The 19,909-nt window shown below is 43.9% G+C and overlaps 2 protein-coding genes across 2 annotated transcripts in view; one reads left to right on the top strand and one right to left on the bottom strand.

The window, feature by feature from the left end:
- wwox (WW domain containing oxidoreductase) overlaps positions 1 to 19,081 on the top strand; it is a 360,819-nt gene extending 341,738 nt beyond the window's left edge. Inside the window, exon 9 of the mRNA XM_065022484.1 lies at positions 17,840 to 19,081. Coding sequence (XP_064878556.1) covers positions 17,840 to 18,031 — 192 coding nt within the window. The 3' untranslated portion in view covers positions 18,032 to 19,081. The remainder of the gene's footprint in view (positions 1 to 17,839) is intronic.
- The window catches only part of LOC115124742 (transcription factor Maf-like), a 120,118-nt gene continuing 111,423 nt past the window's right edge, over positions 11,215 to 19,909 (bottom strand). The window contains exons 3-4 of the mRNA XM_065022485.1: positions 14,258 to 19,037; positions 11,215 to 13,423 (exon numbers count right to left, since the gene is read on the bottom strand). The gene's annotated coding sequence lies outside the window, so the exon portion shown is untranslated. The remainder of the gene's footprint in view (positions 13,424 to 14,257; positions 19,038 to 19,909) is intronic.

Below are 19,909 nucleotides of genomic sequence, written 5' to 3' on the forward strand. Positions count from 1 at the left end.
TCTAGACTCTGATAGATTACAGTAAGAGTGTTTTCTCTCATAGTGGGTTCTAGACTCTGATATATTACAGTAAGAGGGTTTTCTCTCATAGTGGGTTCTAGACTGATAGATTACAGTAAGAGTGTTTTCTCTCATAGTGGGTTCTAGACTCTGATAGATTACAGTAAGAGTGTTTTCTCTCATAGTGTGAGTGTGTGTGTGTTAAGGGAAACAGTGTGGGCAGCCAATCGTATCAGGCCATCAGCACAGTCCTCTCATAAATTACCTGCAGCTAACAAAGCATGCTGCTGTAAGCATTACACAGGCAGGCAAAGTCACCTCGCACAGCAAGGGTACACACTTCTACTAGCTTACTGGGGGAGAGGGAAGGAGTGGGGATACAAGGTGAGCTCAGACACAAACACATACACACACTTACAGATATCTTCAAAATGGCTGCATGCTTGAACTGACAGCCAACCTGTTCTGAATACATTGGCTTCCTCAATAGCCAGCTTATATCTTCCTCTACATTGACATGTCCACTGCCTATTCTTTAAAAAACAGTTCAGAAAGCAGAGTTAAGAGAGACAAGGTCGGAGAGGGAGATACAAATAGAGAGGTGGAGAGAGAGATCTAGAAATAGAGAGAAAGGGAGATAGAAATAGAGGGACATAGAAATAGAGAGGGGACATAGGAGATATAATTATTATGCTTATTTATTTTCCCTTGCGTACTTTAACCATTTGTACATTTGTTACAACACTATGTATACATAATATGACATTTGTAATGTCTTTGTTGTTTTGAAACTTCTGTATGTGTAATGTTTACTGTTCATTTTTATTGTTTCACTTTTGTATATTATCTACCTCACTTGCTTTGGCAATGTTAACACATGTTTCCCATGCCAATAAAGCCCCTTGAATTGAATTGAATTGAATAAAGAGAGAGGGACATAGAAATAGAGAGACAGGGACATAGAAATAGAGAGGGGAGAGGGACATAGAAATAGAGAGAGAGGGAGATAGAAATAGAGAGAGAGGGACATAGAAATAGAGAGAGAGGGACGTAGAAATAGAGAGGGGAGAGGGACATAGAAATAGAGGGAGAGGGACATAGAAATAGAGAGAGAGGGACACAGAAATAGAGAGGGGAGAGGGACATAGAAATAGAGAGAGATGGACATAGAAATAGAGAGAGAGGGACATAGAAATAGAGAGGGAGATAGAAATAGAGAGGGGAGAGGGAGATAGAAATAGAGAGGGAAATAGAAAGGGGGAGAGAGTGAGATAGAAATAGAGAGGGGGAGAGGGAGATAGAAATAGAGAAAGGGGAGAGAGGGAGAGAAATAGAGAGGGGGAGAGAGAGAAATACACCGGGGGAGAGAGGGAGACAGAAATAGAGAGGGAAGTAGAAAGGGGGAGAGAGTGAGATAAAGAAATAGAGAGGGGCGAGGGAGATAGAAATAGAGAAAGGGGAGAGAGGGAGAGATAGAGAGGGGGAGAGAGAGACAGAAATAGAGAGGGGGAGAGAGAGAAATAGAGAGGGGGAGCGGGAGATAGAAATAGAGAGAGATAGAAATAGAGAAGGGGAAGACAGAGAGATAGAAATAGAGAGGGGGGAGATAGAAACAGAGGGAGATAGAGATGTGATGTGTCCTTGAGATATAGTGGTGTCATAGTGACCCTGCACACCTGATGGTAACAAGGCCTAGCCGCGGGAAATAGCAGTTCACCGCTGGAGCTAATTAACATCATCACCACGGTAACAGTCACCACCACATCAACGGAGAGTCCGCACTGGCTTGTATGTGTGTGTGTACGTGTGTGTATGTGTGTGTACGTGTGTGTATGTGTGTGTGTACGTGTATGTGTGTGTATGTGTGTGTGTGTATGTATGTGTGTGTATATGTGTGTATGTGTGTGTACGTGTGTGTATGTGTGTGTGTGTGTGTACGTGTGTGTATGTATGTGTGTGTGTGTACGTGTGTGTATGTGTGTGTACGTGTGTGGATGTGTGTGTACGTGTGTGTACGTGTGTGCTTTCTCCTGATGCTTTTGCAGTGTTTTCAAGTTCAGATATTTGAAGTGATTTCAGTCAGCATGTAGAGTTTACAGTGTTTAGAAAGGAGGTAAATACCTGGACATCAATCTCTGTTCACACCGACATTCAGCTGTCAACATGAGATTGATTTGACTGGATGGAAGGATATGTTGTCAGGTGTAAAGGTAGATGACAGCTCAGTATATACATGACAACTGATGTCATCTTATGAAACTGACTTAATAAGTCAGACACACACAATCACACGCACACACACGTCCAAAGGTCAGTGTTAGCAGCAGGACAAATGAGACTACACACAGCCATCTGGCCAAGAGGAACTCTCTCCTACTTCTCCCCTTACACTCACCCCCCTCTCCTCTCCTCTGTTGCTCCCGCTCTTCCTTATTGTCCTTGATCATTTACCGCTTTTCTCTCCTCCTTTTAGCCCCCTCCCCTTCAACTCTGTATCTCTCCTTCTATCTCCCTCCCTTCTGCCATTCCCTTCTCTTCCTCTCCTCTCCCATTCTTCTCTGTCCATCTCATGTAATTCACAGGTGAATGGTGTGTTTACGTGCCTGTGTGCAAGAGTGTGTATGTATATATGTCTGTGTACGTGCCTGTGTATGTGTGTGTCTTCGAGAGAGAGAGTGCGGGAGAGAGAGCGAGAGCGAGCGAGAGAGAGCGAGAAAGAGAGAGAGAGAGATAGAGAGAGAGAGAGAGCGAGAGGAAGAGAGAGGAAGAGAGAGAAAGAGAGAGAGAGGAAGAGAGAGAGAGAGAGAGAGAGAGAGAGAGAGAGAGAGAGAGAGAGAGAGAGAGAGAGGAAGAGAGAGAGAGAGCGAGCGAGAGAGAGAGAGAGAGAGACAGAGCGAGAAAGAGCGAGAGAGAGAGAGAGAGAGAGAGAGATTCACCCTGCACACCCTAATTGACAACCAAACAAACCAAAACAAAGGCAAAGTCTTCTCATGCTTTGTTGATTTCAAAAAAGTCTTCGACTCAATTTGGCATGAGGGTCTGCTATACAAACTGAGGGAAAGTGGTGTTGGGGGTAAAACATACGACATTATAAAATCCATGTACACAAACAACAAGTGTGCGGTTAAAATTGGCAAAAAACACACACATTTCTTCACACAGGGTTGTGGGGTGAGACAGGAATGCAGCTTAAGCCCCACCCTCTTCAACATATATATCAACGAATTGGCGCGGGCACTAGAAAAGTCTGCAGCACCCGGCCTCACCCTACTAGAATCCGAAGTCAAATGTCTGCTGTTTGCTGATGATCTGGTGCTTCTGTCACCAACCAAGGAGGGCCTACAGCAGCACATAGATCTTATGCACAGATTCTGTCAGACCTGGGCCCTAACAGTAAATCTCAGTAAGACCAAAATAATGGTGTTCCAAAAAAGGTCCAGTCACCAGGACCACAAATACAAATTCCATCTAGACACTGTTGCCCTAGAGCACACAAAAAACTATACATACCTTGGCCTAAACATCAGCGCCACAGGTAACTTCCACAAAGCTGTGAACGATCTGAGAGACAAGGCAAGAAGGGCATTCTATACCATCAAAAGAAACATAAATTTAAACATACCAATTAGGATTTGGCAAAAAATACTTGAATCAGTCATAGAGCCCATTGCCCTTTATGGTTGTGAGGTCTGGGGTCCGCTCACCAACCAAGACTTCACAAAATGGGACAAACACCAAATTGAGACTCTGCACGCAGAATTCTGCAAAAATATCCTCCGTGTACAACGTAGAACACCAAATAATGCATGCAGAGCAGAATTAGGCCGATACCCACTAATTATCAAAATCCAGAAAAGAGCCGTTAAATTCTATAACCACTTAAAAGGAAGCGGTTCCCAAACCTTCCACAACAAAGCCGTCACCTACAGAGAGATGAACCTGGAGAAGAGTCCCCTAAGCAAGCTGGTCCTGGGGCTCTGTTCACAAATACAAACACACCCTACAGAGCCCCAGGACAGCAGCACAATTAGACCCAACCAAATCATGAGAAAACAAAAAGATAATTACTTGACACATTGGAAAGAATTAACAAAAACAGACAGAGCAAACTAGAATGCTATTTGGCCCTACACAGAGAGTACACAGTGGCAGAATACCTAACCACTGTGACTGACCCAAAATTAAGGAAAGCTTTGACTATGTACAGACTCAGTGAGCATAGCCTTGCTATTGAGAAAGGCTGCCGTAGGCAGACATGGCTCTCAAGAGAAGACAGGCTATGTGCACACTGCCCACAAAATGAGGTGGAAACTGAGCTGCACTTCCTAACCTCCTGCCCAATGTATGACCATATTAGAGAGACATATTTCCCTCAGATTACACAGATCCACAAAGAATTCGAAAACAAATCCGATTTTGATAAACTCCCATATCTACTGGGTGAAATTCCACAGTGTGCCATCACAGCAGCAAGATTTGTGACCTGTTGCCACGAGAAAAGGGCAACCAGTGAAGAACACACACCATTGTAAATACAACCCATATTTATGCTTATTTATTTTATCTTGTGTCCTTTACCATTTGTACACTGTTAAAACACTGTATATATATAATATGACATTTGTAATGTCTTTATTGTTTTGAAACTTCTGTATGTGTAATGTTAATTTTTATTGTTTATTTCACTTTATATATTCACTTTATATATTATCTACCTCACTTGCTTTGGCAATGTTAACACATGTTTCCCATGCCAATAAAGCCCTTGAATTGAATTGAATTGAATTGAGAGAGAGAGAGAGAGAGAGAGAGAGAGAGAGAGAGAGAGAGAGAGAGGGAGAGAGAGAGAGGGAGAGAGAGAGAGAGAGGGAGAGAGAGAGCAAGCGAGAGAGAGAGAGAGAGAGAGGGAGAGAGAGAGAGAGCGAGAGAGAGAGCAAGCGAGAGAGAGGGAGAGAGAGAGAGAGCGAGAGAGAGAGAGAGGGAGAGAGAGAGAGAGAGGGAGAGAGAGAGCAAGTGAGAGAGAGGGAGAGAGAGAGAGAGCGAGAGAGAGAGAGAGAGGAGAGAGAGAGAGAGAGAGAGAGAGAGAGGGAGAGAGCGAGCAAGTGAGAGAGAGGGAGAGAGAGAGAGAGAGGGAGAGAGAGAGCAAGCGAGAGAGAGGGAGAGAGAGAGAGAGCGAGAGAGAGGGAGAGAGAGAGAGAGAGAGAGAGAGAGGGAGAGAGAGAGCAAGTGAGAGAGAGGGAGAGAGAGAGAGAGCCCCCTAGGCTGTCACTGAAGGTGACCTGTGGTCCGTAACCTGTGAGGCCAACTTTATTAAAATGAATGTTGAGGAGAGGCCTAGTCCTGACAGCAGCATAATTACATGGAGGAGCTGAACAGCACTAATTTATTCACACCGCATTCAACCGGCCAGCAGCACAGAGAGGGGTCAGCATTGACACACAGACTCACAGGAGCTCGGGAACACACGCACACACTCACAGACACCGGAGCACATGAACACACACAGGAGCACGGGAGTCTGCAGTGTGTGCGTCCGATGAAATGAATGCAGACGAGCCTGCGGGTTGTTTCAGAGGACTGTAGACTTGAGGGGAGTGGTGTTGGGCCATGGAACAGGAACTATTTAGTCTCTCTGTGTTCTATGGTGACTGCTACTCTAAATGCAAAGCTTTCTGCTTACTGCCTGCCATCACTTAATCCCAACACCAAAACCCTACGCTCGCCACCCTGTACCACACACACACACACACACACACACACACACACACACACACACACACACACACACACACACAGTACCAACCCAGCAATGCCATTACACAGTCACAAACACACAGTGGGGCCCAGACCCAGTGCCCTCATTACTCTGGTGAAAAGGTGTTAAGTGGTTAGACAAGCTCTACTAGTCTCATGGTATTATACTGTCAGAGCAGGGCCACGCAGCACACACACATACAGACTGGAGGGGAAGGGGAGAGAGCGAAGGGAAAAGGAGGAGAGAGAAAGGGAGGGATTTAAGTATCTTCAGGTAACTGTGATGACCAAGGGCACACTGATCTGTCCTGTTAACAGACCTCTGGACACTCTCATAATGCTACTGCTAGTTTCTTTACTGTGATGTGTGTGTGTGTGTGTGTGTGTGTGTGTGTGTGTGTGTGTGTGTGTGTGTGTGTGTGTGTGTGTGTGTGTGTGTGTGTGAGTGAGTGAGTGAGTGAGTGAGTGAGTGAGTGAGTGAGTGAGTGAGTGAGTGAGTGAGTGAGTGAGTGAGTGAGTGAGTGAGTGAGTGAGTGAGTGAGTGAGTGAGTGAGTGAGTGAGTGAGTGAGTGAGTGAGTGAGTGAGAGAGAGAGATAATGGCTGTGCTAGTTGCTCTCCTGTGAAAATGACACGTCCCTGCCAAATTAATATAATTACTAGCAGAATTTAATGGGCCAGATCTGCCTCCTTATTTAAACCAGAACACCCCTCTGACGACCTCCAGCTAGAGAACTACAGAGGAGGAAGGAAGGAAAGAGATAGAAATAGGGAGGGAAGGAGGATGGAGAGAAGGAGGGATGGGGGTTGCTCACAGATATCCCATTTTGTCTGGATTAAAACGTTTAATTTATAATATCTACTATAACATCAATATTATTGTCATCCAAATAGCCTGGTGGTTTCCTCTATTGTTGATACTTTCAATATCAATTCATATTCCATAATACAACTGTCATATTGTCCATTGCTTGACAGTCTGAATATATATACATAGTTGAATAAATCCTCATCCCATCCATATTGTTGATTGTTGTTCATTGTGTCTATGTTCCATTTCCAAATGGACCAATAGGCTGACTGTCTGTAGTTACCATAACAATGAGACAGAATGACCTGATTGAGATGGGTGTATTCTGATGCTTTTGCCTTCTGGATCTCTGGTCCAAATACAATTACAGAGCCTTCAGAAAGTATTCACAGCCCTGGACTTTTTCCATATTTTGTTGTGTTACAGCCTGCATTTAAAATGGACAAAATATATATATTTTTGTGACTGACCAACACACAATACCCCATAATGTCAAAGTGATTTTTATTTATTTAGATTTTTTTAACAAATGTATTAAAATCAAAAGCTGGAATGTGTTCTGATGGCAAGCATAGATAACTTGTGTTTAACATGATTTTTGAATGACTACCTCATATTTTCACCCCACACATCTGTAAGGTCCCTCAGTCGAGCAGTGAATTTCAAACACAGATTCAACCACAAATACCAGGGAGGTTTTGGTAGATGGGTAAAAATAAAAAGGCTAACATTGAATATCCATTTGAGCATGGTGAAGTTATACATTACACTATGGATGGTGTATCAATACAAACAGTCACTACGAAGATACAGGCATGCTTCCAAACTCAGTTGAGAGGAAGGAAACCTAGAGAGGAAGGAAACCACTCAGGGATCTCACCATGAGGCCAATGGGGATTTTAAATGCTGTGATAGGAGAAACCTAAGGATGGATCAACAACATTGTTGTTACTCTACAATACTAACCGAATTGACAGAGTGAAAAGGAAGCCTTTACAGAATACAAATATTCCAAAACATGCATCCTGTTTGCGACAAGGCACTAAAGTAATATTGCAAAAAATGTGGCAACGCAATTAACTTTTTGTGCTGAATACAAAGTGTTTTGTTTGGGGCAAATCCAATATAACACATTACTAAGTACTACTCTCCATATTTTCAAGCATAGTGCTGGCTGAATCATGTTATGGGTATGCTTGTAATCAATAAGGACTGGGGAGTTGTTCAGGATAAAACATGTATGGAATGGAGCTAAACACAAGCACAATCTACACTTGAGTTGCTTACCAAGAAGACAGTTCCGAGTGGCTGAGTTACAATTTTGACTTAAAACTGCTTGTAAAGCAATTTCAAGACTTGAAAATGGTTATCAGCTATAATCACTGTCAAAGGTGATGTATTGACTCAGTGTTGTGAATACTTATGTAAATTAGATATTTCTGTATTTCATTTTCAATACATTTGTGAACATTTCTAAAATCCTGTTTTCACTTCAATTCAGGCTGTAACAACCAAATGTGGAATAAGTCAAGGGGTATGATTACTTTCTGAAGGCACTGAATATCCTAATCCTATAGAGAAAATAAGGGAAAGAAGTGAGAACGGGAGAGAGAGAGACCCATATGTGTCTTTTTGTCCAGCAATACTTTTTGTGGAAAGTACTACTCTGCTTTCTCTGTTAAGTCTTCTAGACCCTGCTGTAATGTAGGGGTATTGGATTGGATTCAACTTGAATCACAACTGTCTAAACATATTAAGCATATCCCAGTTTAGGACACCTAACAGAACAAACTCTGAAGATAGATGGGGGGCAATCAATTAACATATGGTGTTCAGGGCACAGCTGGGAGCTGAGGGGGGTCTATAACAGGCAGCAACAGTGAGCGACTTATTTCTGAAGAGATTCATTTTTAAAATTAGAAGCTCGAACTGGAAAGACCTGGAAAGTATGACAGAACTTTGCAGGCTATCTCTGCAGTAGATTGCAACTCCTCCCCATTTGGCAGTTCTATCTTGATGGAAAATGTTGTAGTTGGGGATGGAAATCTCACAATTTTTGGTGGACTTCCTAAGCCAGGATTCAGACACGGCAAGGACATCAGGGTTAGCAGAGTGTGCTAAAGCAGTGAGTAAAACTTAGGGAGGAGGCTTCTGATGTTAAATTGCTCCTCCAATGGATGGAAAGATTCAGTGTGCTGCCGACAAACAGCGGTGTAGAATTTCTAGCTTATCCTAAAAAACTCATCATAACATGCTGAAAATCAATCTTAAAAAACTCATCATAACATGCTGAAAATCAATCTTAAAAAACTCATCATAACATGCTGAAAATCAATCCTAAAAAACTCATCATAACATGCTGAAAATCAATCCTAAAAAACTCATCATAACATGCTGAAAATCAATCCTAAAAAACTCATAACATGCTGAAAATCAAACCTAAAAAAATGATTGAATCTGCACAGTGCCTTGCTAAAGCCAATATTGATGTTTGAGTCGGCTGTAGGGCTACTTTGAAAGGAAATATCATTTTATTATATTGATAATTAGATGCAATAGAGCAAATTGAAAGAAAATGTATTATTACAAGGTTGAAGGTCTCTTCCTATTTCTTATATTAAATATGTGTATGTTTTTAATTCATTAATTTATTAGTAGGCTTATGGATATCATTTTCAAGTTATTCACCCAATCCTGTTTATTTATTCTGTCTAAAGGGAAGGCAACGAATGCAGTGCATGTGAAATCTCACTGTATTAGGCTAGACGGCTATAGGGCTGTTTTTAGATCAGGTTTAATCCAGTTTCCCGCCAAGCCACCAGCCAGCCGTTCCCTGGCCAATGTGTTTACATGCTTAATAGTGAGAGAGCGCGCACAGCAATTACATGAAGGAGCAGCGTTTGCGCTAAAATCGAACGCGTTGCGGCACTGCTTAGGAGAGAGAGGTGAGGAAGAGTGGGTTGGAGAGGAAGTGAGAAAGAGAGAGATGGAGATAGATGAAATGAGAATGTGGGGAAGAGAGGGAGTGAGAGATTGAGATGGAGAAAGAAGAAATGAGAAAGTGGGAGAGGGAGAAAGATTAGAAGAGAAAGTAAGGAGGAGTGACTGGGAGTGACAGAGTGAAAGAGATCATGCCCAATAAAGCGTCCAGTCCTCTTCTTGTTTAATGCAGCTGTTTTATAGTCCTACATGCCCCCATAGTCCAACTATGTAGAGAGACTCCTATTCTCCCATTCAGACCAGGCCTTTTAATCTCCTCCCTGTGCCAGAGCCCTCTCTCTTTACTGCCCCTCTTTAATGAAGAGCTGTCCAATAAGGCCTTTTATTGTCTTAGCATATGTTGCTTTTATTAGAGGACAATAATTAGCTGGAGCCCATCACCTCACAAGTCCTATCCCAAGATAAAAAGGAGTTAGTTTCACAGTTGCTGCCCAAGTCCTTCTCATTCTCATCGTTTTCCCCTTGAATGATTCTTCTCCTAACACCTGCCTCTCTTTTATCCTCTCCTCCTTCCTTTCTTTCTCTCCTCTTGTCACCCACTCCCTTGTCGACTCATCCTTTCATCCCCTCCTTCCCTACTCTTTTCTCTCCTGGCTCATCCTTACCTCCTTTTGTTCACCCCCCACACACACACGTTGCAGAAGTTGGAGTTGAGGCAGAGATGGTGGAGTGTGGCGAACAGAGAGGGTAGAGGTATGACACAGCAGTAGCAGGGGTCGAAAGTGTACAGTCTCTCCATTCTCACAGAGAGGGTAGAGGTATGACACAGCAGTAGCGGGGGTTGAAAGTGTACAGTCTCTCCATTCTCACAGTGAGGGTAGAGGTATGACACAGCAGTAGCGGGGGTTGAAAGTGTACAGTCTCTCCATTCTCAAATCAAAGTTTATTTGTCACGTGCGCCGAATACAACAGGTGAAATGCTTACTAACAGGATCTAACCAACAGTGAAAAAAAAAAACGCTAAACAGCATTCTCTCTCCTAATGTTCTTCAGATGCAGAGATGTGATGTGGGGACAGGGGGAGCCAGGGTTAGGTGTGTGGTCTCGTCTCTCCATCCTGTCCCTAATGCCCCTCTGGGGAGCAGGCCGCCCAGTTCCCTATATTACCCAGAAGGCCTAGGGGCTAATGACGGCTTTTTAATAGAATGTAATACATACCGAGGAGCAGAGGCCAGTGCCTTAGAGGGCTCTCCCATTAGAATGGCAAGAACAGCATTATACTTGTGTGTGTGTGTGTGTGTGTGTGTGTGTGTGTGTGTGTGTGTGTGTGTGTGTGTGTGTGTGTGTGTGTGTGTGTGTGTGGAGGGGGGCCTGAGGTTACGGGGGTGACTGTGGATTTATGAGGGTGAATGTTGTGTTGATTTTAGAGGTGTGCTGGTGTGTTTGTGGTGTTAATCCCTCCCCTTCCGGTTGATTGGTTATACTGAATGGAGGGCCAGGCCGTTTATCTGAGTGGACCACGTTACCCAGGATTCCCCTCACATCTGGGCTGGGCACGCTTAGATGGGCTGTCGGCTCGCAGAGGCTAGCGCCACTGAGGGCTAGTGTAAACATACACTCTCTCACTCTCTTCTCTCTCTCCTGCTCTCACTCTCACTCGCTCTGTCGATCTCTATTACACAAACATGGGCCAGAGACAAGGCAGCAGACGTGTTGTTACAATGATCATTTATTAAATGTGAAATATCTTTAGCACAGATTAAAAATCAGATACTTCCATCTATTGTGAACACCATGGGGTTGGAAATAAACATTGCTAAAGTATCAACAAAAGCACAAAGTCCTGTTGGAGTCCCATCTTCTCCATCATGGCATAGATAGACCTTCATGTGAGACTGTTAGTTCAGACAGACTGGGTCCTAGGGCAGAGGCAAAGCTCTTTTACTGCTCATACTATCTTCTGTCATCATATAAGCTTGTTATATAGCCTAGTTCCAATTCTAGTTCCTTAAACAGAACCGTGTTAAATCACAATCAGTGTCCCCCTGTGTGTTTTGCCAGAGCCAGTCATGTCTGCTCTTGTCACGACAAGAGAGGACTATGCTGCCCTGTGACAGATGTGGACAGACTCTTAACCAGGCTTTAGTTGTTAACACACAGATTGCCTCTCTGCTTTGCCTCGACTCTTCACACACCAAGACAACTGAACAGAACCTTGACCAGAATGGTTTCACCACATTAAGAATGACAGAATGACAGTTAAAGGAACAGAACCACCCACAAGAGTAAGAAAACGGTAGGACTTTACACGTTGTCCAGGATGTCATCGTCTGACATCTTGGTTCTTTTTTTATTATTCTCTTTTTATTTTCCATGTTCATAGGTGATTTTCAGGACATGCCATATGAGGAGTTTGGGATTATAAAAGTACCTGAAAGAAGTGCTAGAGTGTCAGCATGCATAGCCGTTTGCTATTTACATGTTCCTTTGTACAGGGCAAGACGGGCTGGGCCACGAACAGACTGCTCCACAGTACTGGGTGTATTTACAGGTCAATGTCATAAATACACACGTCAGGGAAAAGGGTCACACATATTATCAGAGAATGATCGTATGACAGAATGACAGTGCACCACCTTGATGAGGCAGAAACAAAACGTGTCTTTTTCTCTTCCTGGTGCATTAGTCCTATGCTAACAAATAGCACAATGCATCATATAGTATTGCTGTACTGTACAAGCACAGAGTGATTAGACATGGTTAGAGATCACGACAGTAACATGTTATACTATGAAAACAACACGGAACAACTCTGAGGTACAGTATAGTTACCCTTTAATGATTCAACACCAATATCTCCCTTCTCTTTGACCTTGCTTTTTAATACATTGAAGAGTGGCTGTTCAACAGTTAAATATTGCAGAATACTTTCCAAAGACATTGGAAATATTTTCATTATGTTGAAAATTGGAAGACATAAATGTGATCCAGGACTATTTTCCAGAGCAGTGATGGTTCAGGCCAGACATGGTCAGGTTATTATTGCTGCTGATCCAGGGCCTGTTTATTGCAGCTCTTAAAGCATAGAGATTGCAGAGGTTGGGTTTGTGTGTTTAAGTGGTCTGGAAAAGATCTTGTTGGCTAGGACCCTGCTACTTCGGTTTGTCACATTTCTTGTATATTGCTGAAGTGAAAGAGTTTTCTTTTTCCCGCTTCCCTTCCCCTTGTAGTTCTGGTGATTCATGTCATGTCTTGGGGACAGTTGCTCGGGCTCACACTCAATTAACCCTTTCCTCTCCACTCACCAGTTTGCAGTGGTCAGTTCTGTCTGATAGGAACATAACATACCAACCCCAAGAAAACCAGTCATTTCTCTCTGTCAACTCTGTAAAACTATGTATATCAGAATCAGGATTTACATTGACAAACACTGGTACACAAATAGAAAGAGCCATTGGTTGGTCGACACCTAGAATGTACAGGTATTATTTATAATGTACATGATTATACACATCTGTTGGGCTACTGTACATGTCAGGAGGGATTGTGTGTGTGTGTGTGTGTATGCATGTCACCAGCCCAGCACATTCCCTTTCTTCTCTCTTTAATCTCTGATAGATAGTGGTGGTGGGTGGTTCCACATGTTAATGTCTAGCATGCTAAACTCATCAGGCTTATCTCTTACACGGGTAAAAAGGTCATGTAGTGGGAGGGCCGAGCTGAACACCAAGAAGATAACACACACACACACACTCTCTCTCCCTCTCTCTTTCACCCTCGCTCTCCTTCTGCTGTGTACATATCTTGGTTGTCTCCCTCAGACAGAATTCCCTGCTGTGCTGTAGAGCTGCGTTCTCAGATCAGGTGTAAATCATTCCAATGTATTGATGGTCCACCTTTCACCTAAAACAGAGATGACCCTGGAAGTAGAGTAAGATGAGCAGGCAGGTAAATATATTGCATCTTCCAATGAGTTTGTGTCTATGTTCTAAAGCAGATACCTGAGGGTGACTGGTTAGCTAAATGATCTGACACCCTGCTTTTGAAGTGTGTATATGTGGGTCTGGGTGTGTCTCTTTGACACTGAGTGACATGTGTGAGCCTTTGATATGCCAGTCCTATGAGGTGTGTAGAGTTATCAGTGTGCTGGCAGGGAGGAAGACAGCAGAGAGATGCAGTTGTTTCATCTGCGGTTTCAAACCGCCTCAATCTGCCTCTGCTACTACCAGCACTGAGAAGGAAGTTTGATGAGTGTGTCTGTCTGCTCAATGAGAGAGTCTACTATATGTCTGTGTATGTATGCATGCACTTTATTCTGTGACTGTGTGACTGTGTGCATGTGTGTGCATGTGTGTGTACATGTGTGTGACTGTGTGTGCATGTGTGTGACTATGTGTACATTGTGTGACTGTGTGTACATTGTGTGACTGTGTGTACATTGTGTGACTGTGTGTGTTGCTAGATCTTAATGACAGCCAGTGTGTGTGTGCTGGAACAGTTCTGGTATATCTCCGTATGTGTGACTGTGTGTGTTGCTAGATCTTAATGACAGCCAGTGTGTGTGTGCTGGAACAGTTCTGGTATATCTCCGTATGTGTGACTCTCTGCATTAGCCTCTGCCAGCTTGGGCTGCAGATGCTCAAATGAGCCTCAATGAGGCTGTGCCTTTGAAGTGTGTGTGTGTGTGTGTGTGTGTGTGTGTGTGTGTGTGTGTGTGTGTGTGTGTGTGTGTGTGTGTTTGTTTGTGTACAGACCTTTGCTGCTCTGCCAGTGCACTGTACTAAACTGCTCTGCACTGCAGTCTCTCACCAGTCCTCCCCGCCAGTCTCATTTGTAGATAAAGAGCAGTTAGCCAGAGAGAAGTATTTCATGTGTCTATAGAAGTCATCTCCAGAACAGTCTCCTGTCTTCTCATAACGTCACAGCAGTTTTTAGCCAGCAGCAGGGCTACATGAAAGATCCTCTGAGCGCCTGAATTCTGGCTGTAATACTCTCTGATGTCTGTTTCTTCCTCTCTCTGTTTCAAACGCTGTGGAATCACACTCCCTCTCTCCCTCTCGCCGCTCCTAATTACCGACTGTGCCGGCTGGTGCTGCATTAGGGAGGCATGTCTCAGTACAGTGTGACTACAGACTACTGTAAACTGGATTTGAGATGTTAAACTGAGAAACACAGCTTCTGAGTAGTCATTTCCCACTCAATTAGAGGGTGTAGGGTAGAGAGTGTTACAGGCTGTCTGCTCTCTACGTTTCTTAGAAAGAGAAGAGAGAAAGGAGGGGGGTTTGCGAGCGTGTGCATGCCTGTACTGTATATGATGTTTGTGTACAAGAGCACTATTCTCATCATATCACTCTTTACCGGTGTATCTCACTCTTTACTGTGGCAAACAGCATGTACTACAATGTTTACTGTTTAGGACCGTTGCTCTCTACTCTACTCTACAGTCTGACTTCCCTAATGAACCCCTAGATGATGTGAACATATACAGATGTGTAATCATGGCATAGATACTGTATGTTCCTTATAGAGAGTTTACAGAACCCTCTGGCTCCCCACTCCCAATGAGAAGAGCTGCTCCCTCCTCCCCAGTCTAGAACACCGTGGGCCACATCCTCTGTCCAGAAAACAGCCCTCGCAGTGTGCAAACGTCCACAAAACAACTACAAAATATTGCAGCTATAGAAATATCAAGTGCAACATATTTTGGGTGTGTTTTACGTCATATCTGGATGAACAGTCACCACCTTCCTATAGTTATTGTGGTATTCTACAGAGATCGTGTTGTTTTGTGGACAGACAGTGTTGCCCCTGGTCTGTATTTACCACATTCACATAAGCATGCACTCTGTGGAGAGTCAGCAGTCCTGTATACACACAATATAGAAATATATGTACAGTATCAGTCAAACGTTTGGATACACCTACTCATTCCAGGGTGTCTCTTTATTTGTACTATTTTCTACATTGTAGAATAACAGTGGAGACATCAAAACTATGAAATAACACATATGGAATCATGTAGTAACCAAAAAAGTGTTAAACAAATCAAAATATATTTTATATTTGAGATTCTTCAAAGTAGCCACAATTTGCCTTGATGACAGCTTTGCACACTCTTGGCATTCTCTCAACCAGCTTCATGAGGTAGTCACCTGGAATGCATTTAAATTAACAGGTGTGCCTTGTTAAAAGGACATTTGTGGAGTTTTTTTCCTTCTTAATGTGTTTGAGCCAATCAGTTGTGTTGTGACAAGGTAGAGGTGGTATACAGAAGATAGCCTTATTTGGTAAAAGACCAAGTCCGTATTTTGGCAAGAACAGCTCAAATAAGCAATGAGAAACGACAGTCCATCATTACTTTAAGACATGAAGGTCAGTAAATCCAGAATATTTCAAGAACTTTGAAAGTTTCTTCAAGTGCAGTTGCAAAAACCATCAAGGGCTATGATGAAACTGGCTCTCATGAGGACCACCACAGGAAAGGAAGACCCAGAGGTACCTCTGCTGAAGAGGACAAGTTCATTAGAGTTAACTGCACCTCAGATTGTAGCCCAAATAGATGCTTTGCAGAGTTCAAGTAACATACACATCTCAACATCAACTGTTCAGAGGAGACTGCGTGAATCAGACCTTCATGGTCGAATTGTTGCAAAGAAACCACTACTAAAGGACACCAATAATAAGAAGAGACTTGCTTGGGCCAAGAAACACAAGCAATGGACATCAGACCAGTGGAAATCTGTCCTGGTCTGATGAGGCCAAATTTGAGATTTTTGGTTCCAAGCGCTGTGTATGTGAATGGATGATCTCCTCATGTGTGGTTCCCACTGTGAAGCATGGAGGAGGAGGTATGATGGTGTGGGGGTGCTTTGCTGGTGACACTGTCTGTGATTTATTTTGAATTCAAGGCACACTTAACCAGCATGACTACCACAGCATTCTGCAGCAATACGCCATCCCATTTGGTTTGCGCTTAGTGGGGCTATCATTTGTTTTTCAACAGGACAATGACCCAAAATACACCTCCAGGTTGTGTAAGGGCAATTTGACCAAGGAGAGTGATGGAGTGCTGCATCAGATGACCTGGGCTCCACAATCACCCGACCTCAACCCAATTGAGATGGTTTGGGATGAGTTGGACCACAGAGTGAAGGAAAAGCAGCCAACAAGTGCTCAGCATATGTGGGAACTCCTTCAAGACTGTTGGAAAAGCATTTCTCATGAAGCTGGTTGAGAGAATGCCAAGAGTGTGCAAAGCTGTCATCAAGTAAAATAGTGGCTACTTTGAAGAATCTAAAATATTTTGTTTAACACTTTTTTGGTTACTACATGATTCCATATGTGTTATTTAATAGTTTTGATGTCTTCACTATTATTATACCATGTAGAAAATAGTCAAAATAAAGAAAAACCCTTGAATGAGTAGGTGTGTCCAAACCATTGACTGGTACTGTATATACATATCTATCCAGATCCATAGTCCCTATGGTAACACTGCCCCATCATTATGGGCTGTGGCAGAGAGGGGGTCTCTATGGAGTTGATCCTCTCTGTGTCTATCTTTCTCTCTCTCTCTGTTTGTATGGAGTTCCTTGTCTGTCTCATATGGATGCTCTGGAGGATCAGGAGAGATGAGGGTCACTGAGTACAGGTGTGTGTATTCCAGTGGAGGTGTCTTGGCAGGATCTGTAGGGTGGCTGGAGTTCCTGTGTATCTCTTGGCGGACAAGAGGGTCTCTGTCATTCTCTCTGACTGTCCCCTCCTCCCACACAGATGATGTTGATCAGTGCTGCTCTGTCTCTGTCCTCCATGTTGACTGTTGTCCCTCTGTCCTCCATGTTGACTGTTGTCCCTCTGTCTCTGTCCTCCATGTTGACTGTTGTCCCTCTGTCTCTGTCCTCCATGTTGACTGTTGTCCCTCTGTCTCTGTCCTCCATGTTGACTGTTGTCCCTCTGTCTCTGTCCTCCATGTTGACTGTTGTCCCTCTGTCTCTGTCCTCCATGTTGACTGTTGTCCCTCTGTCTCTGTCCTCCATGTTGACTGTTGTCCCTCTGTCTCTGTCCTCCATGTTGACTGTTGTCCCTCTGTCTCTGTCCTCCATGTTGACTGTTGTCCCTCTGTCTCTGTCCTCCATGTTGACCGTTGTCCCTCTGTCTCTGTCCTCCATGTTGACTGTTGTCCCTCTCTCTCTGTCCTCCATGTTGACTGTTGTCCCTCTGTCTCTGTCCTCCATGTTGACTGTTGTCCCTCTGTCTCTGTCCTCCATGTTGACTGTTGTCCCTCTGTCTCTGTCCTCCATGTTGACTGTTGTCCCTCTGTCTCTTTGTCTCCACAGCAACAGGGGGCAGCCACCACGGTGTACTGTGCGGTAGCTCCGGAGCTGGAGGGTCTAGGAGGGATGTACTTCAACAACTGTTTCCGCTGCCTGCCCTCCCCCCAGGCCGAGGACCAGGTCACTGCAGCCAGCCTGTGGGAGCTAAGCGAGCGCCTGGTCTCAGAGAGGCCTACGGGCCTACAGGCCCTCTGATTGACACGCCCACACTGACTGTCAACAGCCTATCAGGACTGGGGGAGAGAGGAAGGACTAGCCAATCAGGAATGGAGGGAGAGGGAGGAAGTGTGGATGAAAATGAAAATTTGTACATTGAGTGGACTGTAGAAAGCTTTCAAACCATTGAACTGAAACTTTCACTTCACTAAGGGGAGTAAAATACATGTACAAATACACCGGGGTTATTGCGTGCCTCTTTGTGGCAGGGAGAGTTCACCAGTTCCTTATTCCAGCCAAAGTGGGTCTGTGTTTCTCACTCCAGTGTGTTTCCAGCTGCAACACACTGTGTGTATCTTCTCTCTGTATCCAGTTTCCTCCTGTATATATATATTTTACATGTCTGAGTATGGAGATATGGTGAGTATCATTGCGCTAGTGTAGGAGGGTTGAAGGGGGATAGGAGAAATAAGGAGGTATAATTGAATGCCTATGTACATATTAGAGCTATGGTGTCATGGCTATATACAGATGGACTAGCTGTATTCCATATGAGGCCCTATTCAGTTCTACTGCCCATTATTTACAGGAACAGCATTGGGCCTATGTGCTAACGGGAACTCACGCGTCATCACTTCTCCCCTCTACAGTGTCTGTCTACAGTTAGACCTCCAACCTACATATTATAACTTATAATACTCTACAAAATGTCATGTACAATGTGGTACTGTATCTTTGTCACAATGTTCAGTCACAATTATGTATGTAGCTACTGGTGATAGAGAAAGAGAGAATCCAGGAGTTTTAGTAGTTGATCAAACAGGAACTCAGTATTTTCCTTGGATGTTTAGTTTTGTTGTCATTTGTTTCGGGGGATAATCTTGTCATGAAAGTGTGCGGTGTTGGGTGACGGGTCCATCTGGACGTCTGTACAGGGTCTGTTGCTTGGTTTCTGGGTGGTTTGGAGATGTGTGGACGTTGTGCTTTGTGGCCGTCTGGTGCCGCGGAATGATGTTAAGATATCAGCATTCCTCTGTCATGGTTTCTGTAAAGGAAAAGAAGAGGACACATTAAAGACGGTTTCTTACACTATGTGTCTGGACATTTCAATGCTCACACACACACAGTTGGTAGGATCCTATTCAAAGAAATCAAAACAAATGTAGCATAGGGTGTAAGAGTGTAGACTTTGGGAAGAAGGGGGCCAGAAATGGTCTATGAGACTCCTTTATGTGGTCAGTGAGCAGCAGAACACCCTTTGACCTGGAACTATTTTCAACTCAACCCCTCTACCAGGAAGTACTGGGCAGGGCCAGGGAGTAATCGACACATTGACCAACCAATCATATGGCTGACCTGCATTATTCTCATGCCTGGTTGGTCGGCTGAATCGATGCCTGAGAGAGTCCTTTTCACTGCTAAACGAACCCTGCCTGGCACAGTGTTCAACAGGATTCAACACTATTATACATACACTCATCTGTTCTGGTGTAATCTGTTTAGCCTACTGTACCCAGACTACAGCTGCCTTGTTAGTGTTCTTACACACACACACACACACACACACACACACACACTGAGGAATTGAGGACAGGGAGATTTAGAGAGATGTATAGAGGTGTCCAGAATGTCTAAGTCTCTAGGCTAGAGAAGAAACAACACATTTAGACATCCCCTAAGCTTTACAAATCTTTTGTTACTTAAAAAAAAATCAAATTATTTTTAGGCATGTTGGAGTTGACCTGAACTCTTCCTGCTACCCTGTGGCTGTGTGGGCATGTAACCGGCCGCTACACACTCACTGACCTATAGGGAGAGAGGGATGGGGTACAGGGGGAGGAGGTGCACCCCGTTATAGGTCCAGAACCCCTTCTGTGGCCCTTAGGGACTGTATTGCTACGGCTGGGCCCCTTCCAC

This window comes from Oncorhynchus nerka, linkage group LG9a, assembly GCF_034236695.1.
Source record: "Oncorhynchus nerka isolate Pitt River linkage group LG9a, Oner_Uvic_2.0, whole genome shotgun sequence".
NCBI lineage: Eukaryota > Metazoa > Chordata > Actinopteri > Salmoniformes > Salmonidae > Oncorhynchus > Oncorhynchus nerka.